The sequence below is a fragment of the Salvelinus alpinus genome, chromosome 13 (assembly GCF_045679555.1).
Source record: "Salvelinus alpinus chromosome 13, SLU_Salpinus.1, whole genome shotgun sequence".
Lineage (NCBI taxonomy): Eukaryota > Metazoa > Chordata > Actinopteri > Salmoniformes > Salmonidae > Salvelinus > Salvelinus alpinus.
In genome coordinates, this window is record NC_092098.1 from 43,782,172 (window position 1) to 43,799,124 (window position 16,953).

Sequence of the window (16,953 nt, forward strand, 5' to 3'; positions counted from 1 at the left end):
CATAAAGATGGCAAGATGCAGTAGATGATATAGAGTACAGTATATACATATGAGATGGGTAATGTAGGGTATGTAAACATTATATTAAGTGGCATTGTTTAAAGTGGCTAGTGGTACATTTTTACATAATTTCCATCAATTCCCATTTTTAAAGTGGCTGGAGTTGAGTCGGTATGTTGGCAGCGGCCGCTAAATGTTAGTGGTGGCTGTTTAACAGTCTGATGGCCTTGAGATAGAAGCTGTTTTTCAGTCTCTCGGTCCCTGCTTTGATGCACCTGTACTGACCTCGCCTTCTGGATGATAGCGGGGTGAACAGGCAGTGGCTTGGGTGGTTGTTGTCCTTGATGATCTTTATGGCCTTCCTGTGACATCGGGTGGTGTAGGTGTCCTGGAGGGCAGGTAGTTTGCCCCCGGTGATGCGTTCTGCAGACCTCACTACCCTCTGGAGAGCCTTACGGTTGTGGGCGGAGCAGTTGCCGTACCAGGCGGTGATACAGCCCGACAGGATGCTCTCGATTGTGCATCTGTAGAAGTTTGTGAGTGCTTTTGGTGACAAGCCGAATTTCTTCAGCCTCCTGAGGTTGAAGAGGCGCTGCTGCGCCTTCTTCACAACGCTGTCTGTGTGGGTGGACCAATTCAGTTTGTCCGTGATGTGTACACCGAGGAACTTTCCACCTTCTCCACTACTGACCCGTCGATGTGGATAGGGGGGTGCTCCCTCTGCTGTTTCCTGAAGTCCACAATCATCTCCTTTGTTTTGTTGACGTTGAGTGTGAGGTTATTTTCCTGACACCACACTCCGAGGGCCCTCACCTCCTCCCTGTAGGCCGTCTCGTCGTTGTTGGTAATCAAGCCTACCACTGTAGTGTCATCCGCAAACTTGATGATTGAGTTGGAGGCGTGCATGGCCACGCAGTCGTGGGTGAACAGGGAGTACAGGAGAGGGCTCAGAACGCACCCTTGTGGGGCCCCAGTGTTGAGGATCAGCGGGGTGGAGATGTTGTTACCTACCCTCACCACCTGGGGGCGGCCCGTCAGGAAGTCCAGGACCCAGTTGCACAGGGCGGGGTCGAGACCCAGGGTCTCGAGCTTGATGACGAGTTTGGAGGGTACTATGGTGTTAAATGCTGAGCTGTAATCGATGAACAGCATTCTCACATGGGTATTCCTCTTGTCCAGATGGGTTAGGGCAGTGTGCAGTGTGGTTGCGATTGCGTCGTCTGTGGACCTATTGGGTCGGTAAGCAAATTGGAGTGGGTCTAGGGTGTCCGGTAGGGTGGAGGTGATATGGTCCTTGACTAGTCTCTCAAAGCACTTCATGATGACGGAAGTGAGTGCTACGGGGCGGTAGTCGTTTAGCTCAGTTACCTTAGCTTTCTTGGGAACAGGAACAATGGTGGCCCTCTTGAAGCATGTGGGAACAGCAGACTGGGATAAGGATTGATTGAATATGTCCGTAAACACACCAGCCAGCTGGTCTGCGCATGCTCTGAGGACGCGGCTGGGAATGCCGTCTGGGCCTGCAGCCTTGCGAGGGTTAACACGTTTAAATGTTTTACTCACCTCGGCTGCAGTGAAGGAGAGCCCGCAGGTTTTGGTAGGGGGCCGTGTCAGTGGCACTGTATTGTCCTCAAAGCGGGCAAAAAAGTTGTTTAGCCTGTCTGGGAGCAAGACATCCTGGTCCGCGACGGGGCTGGTTTTCTTTTTGTAATCCGTGATTGACTGTAGACCCTGCCACATACCTCTTGTGTCTGAGCTGTTGAATTGCGACTCGATTTTGTCTCTGTACTGGGACTTAGCCTGTTTGATTGCCTTGCGGAGAGAATAGCTACACTGTTTGTATTCGGTCATGCTTCCGGTCACCTTGCCCTGGTTAAAAGCAGTGGTTCGCGCTTTCAGTTTCACGCGAATGCTGCCGTCAATCCACGGTTTCTGGTTTGGGAATGTTTTAATCGTTGCTGTGGGTACGACATCGTCAATGCACTTCCTAATGAACTCGCTCACCGAATCAGCATATTCGTCAATATTGTTGTTGGACGCGATGCGGAACATATTCCAATCCGCGTGATCGAAGCAGTCTTGAAGCGTGGATTCAGATTGGTCGGACCAGCGTTGAACAGACCTGAGCGCGGGAGCCTGTTGTTTGAGTTTCTGTTTGTAGGCTGGAATCAACAAAATGGAGTCGTGGTCAGCTTTTCCGAAAGGGGGGCGGGGGAGGGCCTTATATGCGTCGCGGAAATTAGTATAACAATGGTCTAGGGTTTTTCCAGCCCTGGTAGCACAATCGATATGCTGATAGAATTTAGGGAGTTTTGTTTTTAGATTAGCCTTGTTAAAATCCCCAGCTACGATGAATGCAGCCTCAGGGTGTGTGGTTTCCAGTTTACAAAGAGTCAGATAAAGTTCGTTCAGGGCCATCGATGTGTCTGCTTGGGGGGGAATATATACGGCTGTGATTATGATTGAAGAGAATTCCCTTGGTAGATAATGCGGTCGACATTTGATTGTGAGGAGTTCTAGATCAGGTGAACAGAATGACTTGAGTTCCTGTGTGTTGTTATGATGATCACACCACTTCTCGTTAATCATAAGGCATACCCCCCCGCCCCTCTTCTTACCGGAAAGATGTTTGTTTCTGTCGGCGCGATGCATGAAGAAACCAGCTGGCTGCACCGACTCCGTTAGCGTCCCTTGAGTTAGCCATGTTTCCGTGAAGCAGAGCACGTTGCAATCCCTGATGTCTCTCTGGAATGCTACCCGTGCTCGGATTTCATCAACCTTGTTGTCAAGAGACTGGACATTGGCGAGTAGTATGCTAGGGAGTCTATTCTTGTTCTGAGAAATGAAGGCTATTCCATGCGAGAAATTGCCAAGAAACTGAAGATCTCGTACAGTGTACTACTCCTTTCACAGAACAGCGCAAACTGGCGCTAACCAGAATAGAAAGAGTGGGAGGCCCCGGTGCACAACTGAGCAAGAGGACAAGTACATTAGTCTCTCTAGTGAGAGAAACAAGACACCTCACAAGTCCTTAACTGGCAGCTTCATTAAATAGTACCCGCAAAACCCCAGTCTCAACGTTAACAGTGACGAGGCAACTCCGGGATGCTGGCCTTCTAGGCAGAGTTGCAAAGAAAAAGCCATATCTCAGACTGGCCAATAAAAGTTTAAGATGGGCAAAAAAACAGACACTGGACAGAGGAACTCTGCCTAGAAGGCCAGCATCCCAGAGTTGCCTCTTCACGGTGCTTTTCTTTCAAAAACAAGGACATTTCCAAGTGACCTCAAACTTTTGAACGGTAGTATAACACACACACAAATACAGTTGAAGTTGGAAGTTTACATACACCTTAGCCAAATACATTTAAACTCAGTTTCACAATTTGACATTTAATCAAGAGTAAAAATTCCTTGTCTTAGGTCAGTTAGGATCACCACTTCATTTTAAGAATGTGAAATGTCAGAATAATAGTAGAGAGAATGATTTATTTCAGCTATTTTTTCTTTAATCACATTCCCAGTGGGACAGAAGTTTGCATACACTCAATTAGTATTTGGTAGCATTGCCTATAAATTGTTTAATTTGGGTCAAACGTTTTGGGTAGCCTTCCACAAGCTTCCCACAATAAGTTGATGGAATTTTGGCCCATTCCTCCTGACAGAGCTGGTGTAACTGAGTCAGGTTTGTAGGCCTCCTTGCTCGCACACGCTTTTTCAGTTCTGCCCACACATTTTCTATGGGATTGAGGTCAGGGCTTTGTGATGGCCACTCCAATATCTTGACTTTGTTGTCCTTAAGCCATTTTGCCATAACTTTGGAAGTATGCTTGGGGTCATTGTCCATTTGGAAGACCCATTTGCGACCAAGCTTTAACTTCCTGACTGATGTCTTGAGATGTTGCTTCAATATATTCACATAATATATACACACACACACACATATACACTGCTCAAAAAAATAAAGGGAACACTTAAACAACACAATGTAACTCCAAGTCAATCACACTTCTGTGAAATCAAACTGTCCACTTAGGAAGCAACACTGATTGACAATACATTTCACATGCTGCTGTGCAAATGGAATAGACAAAAGGTGGAAATTATAGGCAATTAGCAAGACACCCCCAAAAAAGGAGTGATTCTGCAGGTGGTGACCACAGACCACTTCTCAATTCCTATGCTTCCTGGCTGATGTTTTGGTCACTTTTGAATGCTGGCGGTGCTCTCACTCTAGTGGTAGCATGAGACGGAGTCTACAACCCACACAAGTGGCTCAGGTAGTGCAGTTCATCCAGGATGGCACATCAATGCGAGCTGTGGCAAAAAGGTTTGCTGTGTCTGTCAGCGTAGTCTCCAGAGCATGGAGGCGCTACCAGGAGACAGGCCAGTACATCAGGAGACGTGGAGGAGGCCGTAGGAGGGCAACAACCCAGCAGCAGGACCGCTACCTCCGCCTTTGTGCAAGGAGGTGCACTGCCAGAGCCCTGCAAAATGACCTCCAGCAGGCCACAAATGTGCATATGTCAGCATATGGTCTCACAAGGGGTCTGAGGATCTCATCTCGGTACCTAATGGCAGTCAGGCTACCTCTGGCGAGCACATGGAGGGCTGTGCGGCCCCCCAAAGAAATGCCACCCCACACCATGACTGACCCACCGCCAAACCGGTCATGCTGGAGGATGTTGCAGGCAGCAGAATGTTCTCCACGGCGTCTCCAGACTCTGTCACATGTGCTCAGTGTGAACCTGATTTCATCTGTGAAGAGCACAGGGCGCCAGTGGCGAATTTGCCAATCTTGGTGTTCTCTGGCAAATGCCAAAAGTCCTGCACGGTGTTGGGCTGTAAGCACAACCCCCACCTGTGGACGCCGGGCCCTCATACCACCCTCATGGAGTCTGTTTCTGACCGTTTGAGCAGACACATGCACATTTGTGGCCTGCTGGAGGTCATTTTGCAGGGCTCTGGCAGTGCACCTCCTTGCACAAAGGCGGAGGTAGCGGTCCTGCTGCTGGGTTGTTGCCCTCCTACGGCCTCCTCCACGTCTCCTGATGTACTGGCCTGTCTCCTGGTAGCGCCTCCATGCTCTGGAGACTACGCTGACAGACACAGCAAACCTTTTTGCCACAGCTCGCATTGATGTGCCATCCTGGATGAACTGCACTACCTGAGCCACTTGTGTGGGTTGTAGACTCCGTCTCATGCTACCACTAGAGTGAGAGCACCGCCAGCATTCAAAAGTGACCAAAACATCAGCCAGGAAGCATAGGAATTGAGAAGTGGTCTGTGGTCACCACCTGCAGAATCACTCCTTTTTTGGGGGTGTCTTGCTAATTGCCTATAATTTCCACCTTTTGTCTATTCCATTTGCACAACAGCATGTGAAATTTATTGTCAATCAGTGTTGCTTCCTAAGTGGACAGTTTGATTTCATAGAAGTGTGATTGACTTGGAGTTACATTGTGTTGTTTAAGTGTTCCCTTTATTTTTTTGAGCAGTGTATATTATACACACACACGCATATATTTATTTATTAGGGACACAATGGTACAGTGGGCCCACGGTTCGGTATGTATCACGGTTTGTGGGCCATGGTAACAGTACTGTTTCAGTATCTTTATATTTAAGAAAAGTGTGCGCTTGTATGACTCATACAGGGGACGAGTTTGCAAAACGTAGCTCTTCATCTCCCAAACCAGTACATAGTGGGCCATCACAGAGGTAGCTTCCAGTACATAGTGAACCATCACAGAGGTAGCTTCCAGTACATAGTGAACCATCACAGAGGTAGCTTCCAGTACATAGTGAACCATCACAGAGGTAGCTTCCAGTACATAGTGAACCATCACAGAGGTAGCTTCCAGTACATAGTGAACCATCACAGAGGTAGCTTCCAGTACATAGTGAACCATCACAGCGGTAGCTTCCAGTACATAGTGAACCATCACAGCGGTAGCTTCCAGTACATAGTGAACCATCACAGAGGTAGCTTCCAGTACATAGTGAAGCATCACAGAGATAGCTTCCAGTACATAGTGGACCATCACAGAGGTAGCTTCCAGTACATAGTGAACTATCACAGAGGTAGCTTCCAGTACATAGTGAACTATCACAGAGGTAGCTTCCAGTACATAGTGAACCATCACAGAGGTAGCTTCCAGTACATAGTGGACCATCACAGAGGTAGCTTCCAGTACATAGTGAACTATCACAGAGGTAGCTTCCAGTACATAGTGAAGCATCACAGAGATAGCTTCCAGTACATAGTGGACCATCACAGAGGTAGCTTCCAGTACATAGTGAACTATCACAGAGGTAGCTTCCAGTACATAGTGAACTATCACAGAGGTAGCTTCCAGTACATAGTGAACTATCACAGAGGTAGCTTCCAGTACATAGTGAACTATCACAGAGGTAGCTTCCAGTACATAGTGAACCATCACAGAGGTAGCTTCCAGTACATAGTGGACCATCACAGAGGTAGCTTCCAGTACATAGTGAACTATCACAGAGGTAGCTTCCAGTACAGAGTGAACCATCACAGAGGTAGCTTCCAGTACATAGTGAACTATCACAGAGGTAGCTTCCAGTACATAGTGAACCATCAGAGGTAGCTTCCAGTACATAGTGGACCATCACAGAGGTAGCTTCCAGTACATAGTGAACTATCACAGACGTAGCTTCCAGTATATAGTGAACTATCACAGAGGTAGCTTCCAGTACATAGTGAACTATCACAGAGGTAGCTTCCAGTACATAGTGAACCATTACAGAGGTAGCTTCCAGTACATAGTGAACCATCACAGAGGTAGCTTCCAGTACATAGTGAACCATCACAGAGGTAGCTTCCAGTACATAGTGAACTATCACAGAGGTAGCTTCCAGTATAGAGTGAACCATCACAGAGGTAGCTTCCAGTACATAGTGAACTATCACAGAGGTAGCTTCCAGTACATAGTGAACTATCACAGAGGTAGCTTCCAGTACATAGTGAACCATCACAGAGGTAGCTTCGAGTTGCTCTGGAGGTCCAACTATCAGTGGAGAGAGCTAGATAGGGTATCTGTGTCAATTCATTTTCAATTTCTCTCCGTGATGTTTCAGAGTTTGGGAATTACTTTGCTGCTGAAATGTGTGCTGGGGGGGACAATGTAACGCTGTGAAAACTTTTTCATCATGTGACGAAATCCCAAGTCAGTAACCACCGAATAGGGTTGCAAATCTTTGGCTATGAATACTCCCACTGCTTTCATTATTTCTTTGCTTTTCTGAATTTGTTGCAAATTGTTGTTGGAAGGCAGCAGTGAGAGATTGTTGTTTTGGCTAACGAGTGGACCAGCTCCACCTGCAAGGGATACGGCCGGGTGACGGCCACGTAAATGACATGTTACACGGAACACAAACCGGCTGCGCGTGCGCGCTGTCGTGCATACATTTATTTTGTCCCCCCACACAAAAAGCGATCACGACACGCAGGTTAACATATCAAAACAAACTCTGAACCAATTACATTAATTTGGGGACAAATCGAAAAGCATTAAACATTTATGGCAATTTAGCTAGCTAGCTTGCACTTGTTAGCTAATTTGTCCTATTTAGCTAGCTTGCTGTTGCTAGCTAATTTGTCCTGGGATATAAACATTGAGTTGTTATTTTACCTGAAATGCACAAGGTCCTCTACGCCTTCTATTTTAGTCCTTGGCAACGCAGACGCTCGTTGGCGCGCGCAAGCAGTGTGGGTGCAATAATTGAATAATATAGATTTCAAAATGTATTTTGTATTTTGCAACGCTCGCGCACGCAACGCCAGCGGTGTAGTCAGCCTGTTAGAAGAGTTTCCACTCGAGTAGCCGACAATGGCAAAGCAATGCATGCAGACTGTACTTTGTTTATGGTCACTGAATCCAAAATGTTCCCACACAGTGGATTTGAAACACGGCGGTGACTCTTCAAATTTGCTTCTCTCTGTCTCGCTAGCGCTCGCCATTGTCACGTTGGAGCTGAGAGAATATTTGTTTTTAAGTTTCCCCTCTCGTCATGGGGCCCCTTTAGGGAGGTTTCCTACTGAGATGTCATTGCAAATCGTCCATTTTTTGTTTAAGGGGGAGGGGGTTGCGGTCACAGTGGCTGCCACATTTTGAGACCTTGCTGCGAAGTTGTTCAGCCCTCAGGAGCCCCTAACAGCCTGGGGCCCCAAGCAGTTGCCTGCCTTGCCTGTTCACAAACTGAGTGTCTGGTTCTGTGGATCTGAATGTACATGTAGCCTGCAGCGCAAAAAGCTAGTTTTGGAAATTATAGGAAAATGACAGACATATAATTCCGCAGTTCACGTGTGCGTATTGAACCGTCGGGGTCGTACCGAACGGTTCGACAACATAGTGTGTACCGTTGCATCCCTAATATATATTTATACGCTCTGGAAAAAATTAAGATAGCACTCCAAAATTATTTGTTTCACTATTTATAGGTATGTGTTTGGGTAAAATTAACATTTTTGCTTTATTCTATAAACTACTGACAACATTTCTCCCAAATAAAAATATTGTCATTTAGAGCATTTATTTGCAATAAATGACAACTGGTCAAAATAACAAAAAAGATGCAGTGTTGTCAGACCTCGAACAATGCAAAGAAAATAAGTTCATATTCATTTTTAAACACCACAATACTAATGTTTAAAAACTTAGGAAGAGTTCAGAAATCAATATTTGGTGGAATAACCCAGATTTTCAATCACAGCTTTCATGCATCTTGGCATGCTCTCCACCAGTCTTTCACATTGACTTTATGTCACTCCTGGCGCAAAAATTCAAGCAGCTTGGATTTGTTTGATTGCTTGTGACCATCCATCTTCCTCTTGATCACATTCCAGAGGTTTTCATTGGGGTTCAGGTCTGGAGATTGGGCTGGCCATGACAGGGTCTTGATCTGGTGGTCCTCCATCCACACCTTGATTGGCCTGGATGTGTGGCATGGAGCATTGTCCTGCTGGAAAATCCAATCCTCAGAGTTGGGGAACATTGCCCGAGCAGAAAGAAGCAAGCTTTCTTCCAGAACAACCTTGTACGTGGCTTGATTCATGCATCCTTCACAAAGACAAATCTGCCCGATTCCAGCCTTGCTGAAGCACCCCCAGATCATCACCGATCCTCCACCAAATGTCACTGTGGCCTACAAGCCACAGTGTCTCGCACCCACTGTGAAATATATATATCACACACACTTGAAGAATATAACTTATAAATACCTCATGAGCTTAGTTCAACTGTCACACTCCATGAGAACCCAACATATAAGCTTGTTTTTTTCCAATGTTTGTAAACAAACACTGTATAGCCTCATAACATGGTTAAAACAATAATTTTGATATCATGGATGGTCAGTCCTTGCATCCATAGCTGTCTATTAATCTGAGAGTGGTTACATTTCTACAGGCCCAGCTTTTTACCAAAACAGAGGCGGGGTGTTATTGTTTCATCTGCATATTATCAAGATATCAAAGTGTCACCAACAAAAAGGTAAACAATAGGCCTGTAGCAAATGCAGCATATGGCATTAATTTTTCACATGTAAATAGCACTTTCAGTAGTGCTCAAAGCATACCATTCCATGAGTGCAGCGTTTATTTTTAAACTCAAATCAGCCCAGCCCAATCAGTCCAGCATGACAACAAAATCAGAAACAGTAGGGCTGGCTAATAAATCCTTAGTTTTGGGGTCATGCTCAGGTAAAACAATTTGGCTAATCTATACTTCCATATTTCCATGTCCTATTCTTGAAAATCAAGGGGTATAACATTTATTGGAATGACTGGAATTCTGATAGACTTTGGTTTTTAATGTAAGTAGAAAGTAGTAGAAAGCGATGGGTTAGAAGAAGCCTACATAACCAACCCATAAAGTACAATTGAACATCCACATATGACCAGCTATGTAAACTTCAACATTGATTTATCCTGCAATAGATGTGGTTCAATTGGTAACATAGATGTTTGTCTTCTTCTAACGCCTCTTAAGGGGAAAGCAATCTAAAAGTAATAGAATGTAATCAGATTACGTTACTGAATTTGGGTAATCCAAAAGTTATGTTACTGATTACAATTTTGGAAAGGTAACTAGTAACTGTAACGGATTACATTTAGAAAGTAACCTACCCAACCCTGACTGTCATTACAATTGCGTCACAGGATCCTGGTAAAATTAAGGTTGTGTTGTGGCTAGCCACTGGCTGGCTCTGAATGCACTGTCAGCATGCAGCCAAAGTATATTATATATTTCCACTTTTGGAGCTAACTAGTGCTCTCAATTCATATCCTGATGTCAACAGCAGTTTTATTCATAATATGGGGGGGGGGGGGAAATATATAAATATTAACTGGCTTGCTAGCTAGTGTTAGGTGGTCAATAAGACAGAGCTAGCTAAATCAGCTGAGCTAGCAAACTATAACAAAAATATAATTTTGGATTAGAAAAATTACTCTAACATACTCTGCATTTCAGGGATCACAGTAGCAAGTGCACTGTTAAATTAGCCATTTAAAAAATTTGTTTTGGGATGAAAACCCGGCTTTTGGTTTTTGTATCGCTCTCATTGGCTTTTATGCGTTTCAGATGTGAGCTTGTCCGAGGTCTCGGACTCGACGACAGTTGCTATCCATTGCAGCGCTTTTATTGGTTGGCCAAAATTCTGGGGCGGGGCTTAGTGAAGGGTCAATTGGGAATCATCAGAATCATCTCTCTACCGGGTGTGTTTCCATGATCCGATCTCGACTTGTTTCCTCATTTAGTTTGAGCGGACGCTGTTTGGAAAAATGTCATGACAGCTGCTGTCCATAGAAATGTAGAGTGCGCACCTCGCATCTTTTCCATTGATTACTTCTGTGATAGCAAAGCCCATAGAGGTCCCGTTAGCGGCAAGGATGGCCTTATAACATCTCTATGTTGTCCATCTACGGGGCCAGAACCGACGGCTCCAGATAAATCGATTTTTTGTTTTTTGTTGTAATTTTACCCCCTTTTCCTCCCCAATTTTGTGATATCCAACTGGTAGTTATCATCTTGTCTCATCCGCAGCAACTCCCCAATGGGCTCGGGAGAGGCAAAGGTGTGAAACATGACCCGCCAAGCTGCGATGCTTAACACACTGATCGCTTAACACGGAAGCCAGCCACACCAACATGTCGGAGGGAACACCATTCAACTGACGACCGAGGTCAGCTTGCAGGTGCCTGGCCCGCCACAAGGAGTCGCTAGAGCACGATCAAGTGATTATTCTCCAATGACTTTGCTATGATGCAATATCAATTACATGGTCATCAAAACAATCCAGTCTCATTTCACCCCCCTCTCTGCTGCCTGTATGGACTGACTGAGTCAACAGTAACCACAACACTGGCTGTGGTTATTAGCAGCATTACGGACAATCAGGGCCGAAAGGGTGAGGAAATGTGCGGATATGAACAACAAGTAGCTTATATAATTTCATTTCCCCAGCCTACCATCCCCCCCTCCAATGTCTTCCCAGGCACAGCTAATCAGACAGTCTATCTGCACACAGTGAAGACTTTCATTCCACATTCACCCTCCCCTCACTGTCCTCCTCCAGTGGATGCCAACTAGCGGATGGATAGAGGACCCAGGCCAGCAGAACCAGCCAAGCCAAATCTAATAGAGAAGCCTATTTCCTGCTCCCAGCCTGCTTCTGATGGAGCAGCCTGCTTGGTGCTCGCTAGCCAGGCCTGCTCAGGGAGATGGTGGTGATGGACTCAGCCTCAGTCTGAATGTGGTGTGCTACAACTATGACCTAGCTGCCTCGCAGACAGACACGCCTCAATGTAGACCTATTGGGTGATACAGCCTTTGTAGGCATCGCATTGAGCTGTATTATTGTAGTATTGTCTTCTTAAGATCAAGACTATAGGCCTAGTTCAGATGAAACTGAAGAACCCATGGAGAGGATAGCTTTAAGACAACAATCTAATTATGTAGGCTCTGTGGCATTTTGCACCTACTGCCACAATCCACTGTCTTTGTCCCGGTCTGTGTTTTTCTGTACTAGAGTCAGTAGATATGGAGACGGAGAGAGACAGAGAGAGAGAGAGAGAGAAGCAGTGGCTCTACTCACCACAATCATTTCTGAGGGCTCTAAAGTGATACATTCACAGCCTCGTCTGCCCCCCAGCTGCTTGCCAAAGCTGTGGAGAGAGAACACACAGCACAGAGGACACAGGGTGTTAAACCAAGTGGAAGGCCAAGGCATCTTTATATGGCCAGGGTGGGACCACACACAGTCTAATCTTAGTCATCTAATCTTAGTCATTAGTCACATTTTTGTCATTTGAATAATGATTTAGTCTAGTTATTGTCAAAATGACAAACTGTGGGACATTGTAGTCAACTAAATGCCCTTTCATTTTAGTCACATTGCATTTGTCTTGCCTCATTAACATAAACATAAAGCACTGACTTCCATGTGCACAAACATACATAGCCTTGTCCTACCAACATATTTTTCTGCACAGCATCCTATTTCTTTCCAACAGCAGAAATATGACAAAAACATGTAAGAATTATTTGACCATGTAAATTCCTAATTCAGCCTACATAAATATTGCACATTACATACAAAACAAAGACACACACAAGCCGAGAGAGAGACAGAAAAAGAAAGAAAGGCCGAGAGAAACACAGAGAGTGACAGAGAGATGGTGGCGCAAAGTATTATTTGTTGCACCTCCATCACTCAGTCGAGTCATTGTTATTAACGTTCCACAGACGCCGCAACCACATTAAGGTCCACAATTAGAACGTGGGCTAATGGGCTGTTTCGCCCAGTGAGTCACTAAACCTCAAGTCCAAATCGAGTCCCAAGTCCCCTGTGCTCGAGTCCAAGTTCGAGTCATGAGTCCCTATGTCTTAAGTCAGAGTCCCAGTGCTCGAGTCCTGGTCCAAGTACTGAAGTCTAAGTCACTGGGTCCACATTAACTCTAAATAAATGTATTTAACCAGTCAGATAAAGCATAGTGGCAAGAATTATGTAGTCAAATTGCTTGCTATCCCTTTCTCTCGGTGCCGCCAAAATGTTTGCATATAGGTTACTGGTAATGTTACCAGAGGTACGTTCAGTTGGAAAAACATTCTCGATCGTTGCAGATAGAAATTCTATGAATAGAGCCAACGTTATTCCTTAAACACGTCAGGCATGTTTGTTCTACATAGCATATTTCTATCTGAAAGTTCCAAAACGTTGCATCATGCTCAATGCTCCCAAAGTTATTAGCTATATCTAGCTAATGAGGTAACATGACCTAACAAGGTATAGCCCCAAAAAAAAGTTAACGGTTAAAAAATGGTTAACGGTTGAGCAAGAATACAAATTCAAAAAAATACAACCTACTTTTCTATAGCCTACTCAAGGGAGAGAAAAACATTGCTAGACTGTTGTTTTACTATTAAACTCAATCTGTGCTGTTAATATTAATTGTGGTCGTCACGGAAAAGCTCTCAATCTCTCCAAAAACTATTATCCAGTCCACTTAGTAGTCAGATTTTAGTCACAGAGATCATTTTAGCTAACTGAAATTAAAAATAACTTTGTTTAGTCAGTTTTTTCTGGGAATATTTAGTCAGTGATCGTCTCGTCAATTGCCACAGAAAAATAGGCGGTTGACAAATATTTGAGTCACTATTTTTGTTGGCGAAATTAACACTGCTGTTCAACACTGAATACACTTTTACATTGCAAATTAGAGACACTGCTTTTAGTGTCAATTTCAATGTATTGCAGTCAGTACTGATGTCTGTATCTAATGATGCAAAGATCGACCAGTTCACATTGACAGTTAGGCCTATTTATTTCTAACAGTGACAATATAAAATCAACAATCATTCTCCACTAATGCAGCTCACAGATTACTGCACATAGCCCATCTGTAATTTAGCCCAAACTACCTCTTCCCCTACTGCATTTATTTATTTATTTTGCACCCCATTATTTATATTTCTACTTTGCACATTCTTTCACTGCAAATCTACCATTCCAGTGTTTTACTTGCTATATTGTATTTACTTCGCCACCATGGCCTTTTTTTTTTGTTGCCTTTACCTCCCTTATCTCACCTAATTTCCTCACATTGTATATAGACTTATTTTTCTACTGTATTATTGACTGTATGTTTGTTTTACTCCATGTGTAACTCTGTGTTGTTGTATGTGTCGAACTGCTTTGCTTTATCCTGGCCAGGTCGCAATTGTAAATGAGAACTTGTTCTCAACTTGCCTACCTGGTTAAATAAAGGTGAAATTAAAATAAAAATAAATTGAGGTGAACTGGTATTGGTAATTTAGTAGCAGGTTAAAGTTGATGCTTGTTAACAAAATAAAGGATTGGTAGGAGGTTCACACAGCGAGTCAACTGTCTATTGAGGATTGAATCGACCTGCTCCCCTCCTCTGGACAATAAGGTCATGTTTGACTGGGATCACAAAGGAGCTTATTGATCTCGACACAGCACTGGTCTGTGTCCCAAATGGCACCCTATTCACTATATAGTGCACCACTTTTGATCAGGGCCCATAGGGTGCTGCTTTGAACAGATCCTAAGTAGGGAATTGGGTGACATTTGGGACGAAACACAGGGCTCAGCCTTTTCAATGGTTCCACCATAAAACAGAACAGGCCGGCTCAGATGGCTTTCACACTTCTCCCTTCAGACCAATCACATGGTGTAGTAGTATCACGTTAGTCAGCCCAATGACTTTCCCACAGACCTGGTTCCCCATTCACATGAATGGAGCTGTTCAGCTGTACAATGATTTTCTTACGAGATAGCAAAATAGTCAAACTACAATGAACTAAAATAAACGCAACATGTAAAGTGTTGATCCTATGTTTCATGAGCTGAAACAAAAGATCCCAGAAATGTTCCATATGCACAAAAAGCTTATTTCTCTGAAATTGTGAGAACCATTTTGTTTACTATCTTTGTTAGTTAGCATTTCTCCTTGGCCAAGATAATCCATCCACCTGACAGGAGGCTGATTAAACAGCATGATCATTACACAGGTGCACCTTGTGCTGGGGGCAGTAAAAGGCCACTCTAAAATAAGCCGTTGTGTCACACAATGCCAAGTTTTGATTGAGCATGCAATTGGCTTGCTCACCTCAGGAATGTCCACCAGAGCTGTTGCCAAAGAATTTAATGTTCATTTCTCGACCATAAGCGGACTCCAACGATCATTTTAGAGAATTTGGAAGTATGTAAAACCAGCCTCACAACCGCAGACCACGTGTAAACACGCCAGCCCAGGACCTCCAAATCCGGCTTCTTCACCCGGACAGCTGATGAAACTGGGTTTGAACAAACAAAGACTTTCTGCACAAACTGTCAGAAACTGTCTCAGGGAAGCCCATTTGCGTGCTCGGCATCTTCAACAGGGTCTTGACCGGACTGCTGTTTGGCATTGTAACCGACTTCAGTGAGCAAATGCTCACCTTCGATGGCCACTGGCACGCTGGAGAAGTGTGCTCTTCACGGATGAATCCCGGTTTCAACTGTACAGGGTAGATGGCGTCGTAGGGGTGAGCTGTTTGCTGATGTCAACATTTTGAACAGAGTGCCCCATGGTGGCGGTGGGTTATGGTATGGGCAGGCATAAGCTATGGAAAACGAACAGCGACTTTAAAACGTGGCACCGTCATAGAATGCCACCTTTCCAACAAGTCACTTCGTCAAATTTCTGCCCTGCTAGAGCTGCCCATCAACTGTAAGTGCTGTTATTGAGAAGTGGAAACCAGGAGCAACAATGGCTCAGTCGCGAAGTGGTAGGCCACACAAGCTCACAGAACGGGACTGCCGAGTGCTGAAGCGCGTAGCACATATAAATAGTCTGTGCTCATTTGCAACACTCACTACCAAGGTACAAACTAACTCTGGAAGCAACGTAAGCACAAGAACTGTTCGTCAGGAGCTTCATGAAATGGGTTTCAATGGCCGAGCAGTCGCACACAAGCCCAAGACCACCATGCGCAATGCCAAGCATCGGCTTGAGTGGTGTAAAGCTCGCCGCCATTGGACTCTGGAGCAGTGGAAACGCGTTCACCTTCTGGCAGTCCGACGGACAAATCTGGGTTTGGCGGATGCCAGGAGAACAATACCTGCCCCAATGCATAGTGCCAACTGTACAGTTTGGTGTTGGAGGAATAATGGTCTAGGGCTGATTTTCATGGTTCAAGCTAGGGCCCTTAGTTCCAGTGAAGGGAAATTCTAGAAGATTCTGTGCGTCCAACTTTGTGGCAACAGTTTGGAAAAGGCCCTTTCCCATTTCAGCATAACAACGCCCCTGTGCACAAAGCGAGGTCCATACAGAAATGGTTTGTCGACATCGGTGTGGAAGAACTTGACTGGCCTGCACAGAGCCCTGACCTCAACCCTATTAACACCTTTGGGCTGAATTGTAACGCTGACTGTGAGCCAGGCCTAATTGCCCAACATCAGTGCCCAACCTCACTAATGCTCGTGGCTGAATGGAAGCAAGACCCTGCAGCAAATGTTACCACATCTAGTGGAAAGCCTTCCCAGAAGAGTGGGGGCTTTTATAGCAACAAAAGGGGGGTCCAACTTCATATTAATGCCCATGATTTTGGAAGATGTTCGACAAGCAGGTGTCCAAATACTTTTGGTCATGCAGTGAATCTGTGACCAGCAGATGCATATCTGCATTCCCAGTGAAATCTATAGATTAGCTCGGGCCTAATGCATTTATTTCAATTGACTGATTTCCTTATATGAACTCTAAATCAGTAAAATCTTTTAACTTGTTGCGTTTATTTTTGTTCAGTTTAATTCAACCCAATGAGAATTGGGAGATGAGGGATCCCTTTGTTTCAGCTTTCCATCTACTAATCGTCTTCACACATTTTTATATTTTGTCACTTAATTTCTTCATCTTCACGGCGG

At 44.7% G+C, this 16,953-nt stretch overlaps 1 protein-coding gene across 8 annotated transcripts in view; it reads right to left on the minus strand.

Moving 5' to 3' along the window:
* The window catches only part of LOC139537745 (rap guanine nucleotide exchange factor 6-like), a 184,521-nt gene that overhangs the window by 125,141 nt on the left and 42,427 nt on the right, over nucleotides 1–16,953 (minus strand). For all 8 annotated transcript variants that reach the window (XM_071339458.1, XM_071339461.1, XM_071339457.1 and 5 more), the window contains one exon: nucleotides 12,121–12,190. In XM_071339458.1, coding sequence (XP_071195559.1) covers nucleotides 12,121–12,190 — 70 coding nt within the window. The remainder of the gene's footprint in view (nucleotides 1–12,120; nucleotides 12,191–16,953) is intronic.